The 3870-nt window shown below is 41.9% G+C and overlaps 1 protein-coding gene across 1 annotated transcript; it reads left to right on the top strand.

Annotated features, from left to right (window-relative positions):
- Positions 1-582: 582 nt before the first annotated feature.
- RPL37A (ribosomal protein L37a) lies at positions 583-3532 on the top strand. The gene is made up of 4 exons (XM_016196772.2): positions 583-600; positions 989-1117; positions 1663-1745; positions 3034-3532. The coding sequence occupies exons 1-4, from the start codon at positions 598-600 to the stop codon at positions 3095-3097; spliced, it is 279 nt and encodes a 92-aa protein (XP_016052258.1). The 5' UTR covers positions 583-597; the 3' UTR covers positions 3098-3532.
- Positions 3533-3870: the final 338 nt, after the last annotated feature.

Raw genomic sequence — 3870 nt, 5'->3', positions numbered from 1 at the left:
GACCTTGGGTGGTGGTTTTTTAAAACAGACTTTATGTTTTAGAAGAGTGTTAGATTTATAGAAAAGTTGAGCTACTCCACAGTTCTTGAAGATGTTATTAACATCTTACATTTCCCGTTGTTGACACCTTACATTAGTATGGTACACTGGAGTGGAGCCTCGGATTTTAGTCAGCACTGCGCCAGCCTCCTGCACAGGGCCTGCCGCTTTTAGAAGCTGCGATGCAGGGAAAGTGTGATTTGGGTCCTAAGATGCAAGCACTCCTCTAAGCCAGCAGCCAGTAAGTCCCTTAAGACTTTCCTTGGCCATAAAATGTAGGAAATGGTACCTGCATTGCAGGATTTGTCAGATGTAAGATAATGTGGATGTGTGAAGGCTCTTCCACTAGAGTTCGTTGCTACAATTTGTGAATTACCGTAAACCTCGTTGAGAAACTTCTTGCCACACTCCCCAGAAGGCCGCGCGTTCGAGGAAACCTCCGGACCATAGAGCTCCGATCCTAGCTAGGCTCCACACTTACCACTTCCGTTCGTCGGCCTAAAACCGCGCCTGCGTACTGCGCTGCTTCCTCTTGGGGTCCGACCGGCTTGCGGCAAGATGGTGAGTGTTCTTCCTGGTGAGGCCTGTATGTTTATCCATCCGCATCTGTCCTTTCTTTGGTTTTCTCGCCCAAATCGACCTCTGCTCGCTTGCCCTGCCCTATGTCCTCGGCCTCTGTGCCCTCGCCGTTCTTCTTGGACGGAGACTGCAGCGGAGGGGCGCGGCGGCTTCTCCGGTCCCGGTTAAGAGGGAGCCCTCAGTGCAGCGGGCTCGCCCTGGGCCCGCCCGGGGTCCTGGTTGCACCGGCATGGAGTAGGGGGAGCTAGGTCATAGGCGGGGCTGGGTGGGTGGAGGAGTGGTTACGGAGGTCCTGGGACCTTGGGGACGGAGGGCAGGCTCTTCGCTCCTTCGTCTTAATATCGCTGGCCCTTTTCTTAACTCTCAACAGGCAAAACGCACCAAGAAGGTGGGAATCGTCGGTAAATACGGGACACGTTATGGTGCTTCCCTCCGGAAAATGGTGAAGAAAATTGAAATCAGCCAGCATGCCAAGTACACTTGCTCCTTCTGTGGCAAAGTAAGATGGTCTCTGCCGGGGAAAGGGGGGGGAAGGTTTCCTTTCTAGTGAGGCCTCTTTAAGTTCATTAACAGTGCGGGTTCTTGGTTGTTGACCAGTTAAGTGTTGTGCACACTGTGCATGACAGCATTGCTGCTAACTTTAGGTTTTGTAAAGACGTTTTTCACTTAAAAGCACTGAGGAACTAAAGGGTGAAGAATGATGAGAGGCCCAGCCTATGCCAAACCTGCTTTGTGGAAATGATTCTGTTGGTTTTGTCAGCTGGAGTTGCCAGAGATTTCCAATTAATATTTGTATGTCTCCTGTGCGCAAAAGTACTTGATTACGGAAATCCTTGTATTTGATGTCGGGGGCAGTCTTTCATCTCTCTGGCAGTATCACCTTGATGAATGCAAATTTTGCATTAGAGAACTCAGAGGTATTAGAAACACCCATAACCTCACTAAATGCTCCAACTTTTATTTTGTAGTGTAAGTTAGACTCCTGGGAATTTGTAAGATAAAAGTTTTGTTTGGTTCATAGGGAAGATTGGTTGTCTTTTACAGACCAAGATGAAGAGACGAGCTGTGGGGATCTGGCACTGTGGTTCCTGCATGAAGACAGTAGCTGGTGGTGCCTGGACCTACAAGTGAGTCCATGTCTTTGTGGTATTTGAAAGTATGGACCAGTCATAGTCCAGGTTTAACACTGGGCTGGTTTTAACTCTACTAGACAGAAAGTAAGGATGCTTTTGTTGTTGTTTTTCTGGACTCTGAGTTATGGTTTGTTATGAGTTATTTAAGGAGTAGAAAGAAAACTACTGAAATAAAATTAAGTCTGATTCATATTACTTTAGAATTTTAAAGTCTTTAGGGACATCATTGCGAGCATTGTCATGATATTGTATAGGTCCATTAGTGGGACTGAATGTATACTGAACTTTGACTTGCATTGCAAGCTGTTTTTATAAAAATTAAGGGCTCACTTAGCTTATTACTGTGTGTGGGAACTTGAGGCCATCTGGACCACCACACCTTTGCTACTCTGAACAGTATTGCTTGTGATCATGACAACTGCCAAGTGATATTAGCTCTCTATGCTGAGTTTAACTCTCTATGCTGATTATTGAGTGGCCTCTTAAGTTTGTTCATTTCTGGAAGTTGGAATTCCTTGGTTACTCTGAAGGGGTCTAATCTTGGAATTCATTGCTGACCCTGAAGGCTGAGGTATTCTTCCTCTAGCCACTGTTTTGACTTGTGCTGTCCAATGCACTAGCCACCTCCATATAAAATGATTTGGCTAGTGTGGTTGAAGAATTGAATTTTTAAGTTTAAAACTGAAGCTCTGTAAAATTGGAAAATGTTGAATTAATTATAATGGATATATGTAAGCGCCTTGTGGGTTTTTATGAGGGCAGAAGGAAAGTGGGGATTGGGGTGTTCTCTTGGTTGTGATAGTAAAATCAATTACCATTCATCTATACTAAACGATATGGAGTGGGATATGTGTTTTTCAGGTACAGGTACAGTTCCTGAATCTTGCAGTAAAACTTTTTGTAGTCATTTTAATAGCTGTCTTTCCAAAATGTACTTTAGTCCCGTCCCCTCTACTGCCTTAAACATTGTTTTCTTATTACCTCTTATTTATTGTACCAATTTAAAATTTATTAGTTTTTTCTGAGATTTTGTTTATTCCCTTTTTAATGAGTTTAGGTCAGTCTCTTGCAACCATTCTTCCATGTTAATTTTTGAGTGCTCTGTTGTCTGAGAAATCAGATGCGTGAGGATTGCCTGTCTCATTCTGCAAGAGCTTGAAGACATAACTCTTAAAGGGTGCCATCATCATTAAGATTGTAATGTCAGAAGGAGGCAGATCTCAAATCATTTCACATGTTGACATATAAATTATGTTGGCACCACATTTGTTTTTCTTTCCAGCACCACTTCTGCTGTCACAGTAAAGTCTGCCATCAGAAGACTGAAGGAATTGAAAGACCAGTAGAAGCTGCACACTTTGAAACATTGCTAGCCTATAATAAATGGGTTAATTTATATAACAACATTATTTTGGTTTGCTAATTTTATTAATGAGATGTTCTGATTTACATTGGATTTTTATGTCTGTTTTTGCCGGTTCAGTTTCTTTGAGACACATTGGTTCAGATTGTATAAACTTGTTTTTAATTAGTTCTTTTTTTTTTTTAATGTTTCTAAAGGTATGGTGGACATATACTTCCTCTTAACTTTTAGTGTTTTGTCTGACCATTCTATCAGCATCTTCAGAAAACAGTGAAACAATTAGAATTTCAGAACAAATGTTGCAAATCATTCCATTCTCCAGTTTTCAGTTTGTACACAAGGATTCCCAGGAATTAATTACTCAATTTGCTATAGATCGTCACACTAATAAAAAATAAAGTTGCTTGTAGGTTTTTAAGAGTTGTGAGTAGTTAAGATTATGATTAACCTTGTTTTACCCCCTGTATTCATCCCATCTGAGGTGCTCTATAAGACTTGTGCACAGATTTGTCCCTTGACTTCAGCACTGGCTCTTGTGCAAATTATCTTTGCCAAGCTCTTATTAGACCAATAGCAGTAACTTTAGTTTTTTGGGGTGTTTTTTTTAGTTTATAGTTGCCCCTGACGATTTTGTTCCCTGTCGTATCCCCTGCACCTTATATAATTCCTTGCACATTGTAGGCTTAAATGATGAGTAAATGTCTGTGTGTGTCAATTTTGTAACAAAATGGTGCCAGTTTTGTACTGTGAAACATC

Source organism: Miniopterus natalensis, chromosome 8 (assembly GCF_054644295.1).
Source record: "Miniopterus natalensis isolate mMinNat1 chromosome 8, mMinNat1.hap1, whole genome shotgun sequence".
Lineage (NCBI taxonomy): Eukaryota > Metazoa > Chordata > Mammalia > Chiroptera > Miniopteridae > Miniopterus > Miniopterus natalensis.
The sequence above is the reverse complement of the archived record's forward strand: the minus strand, read 5'-3'. Positions and strand labels throughout refer to the sequence as shown.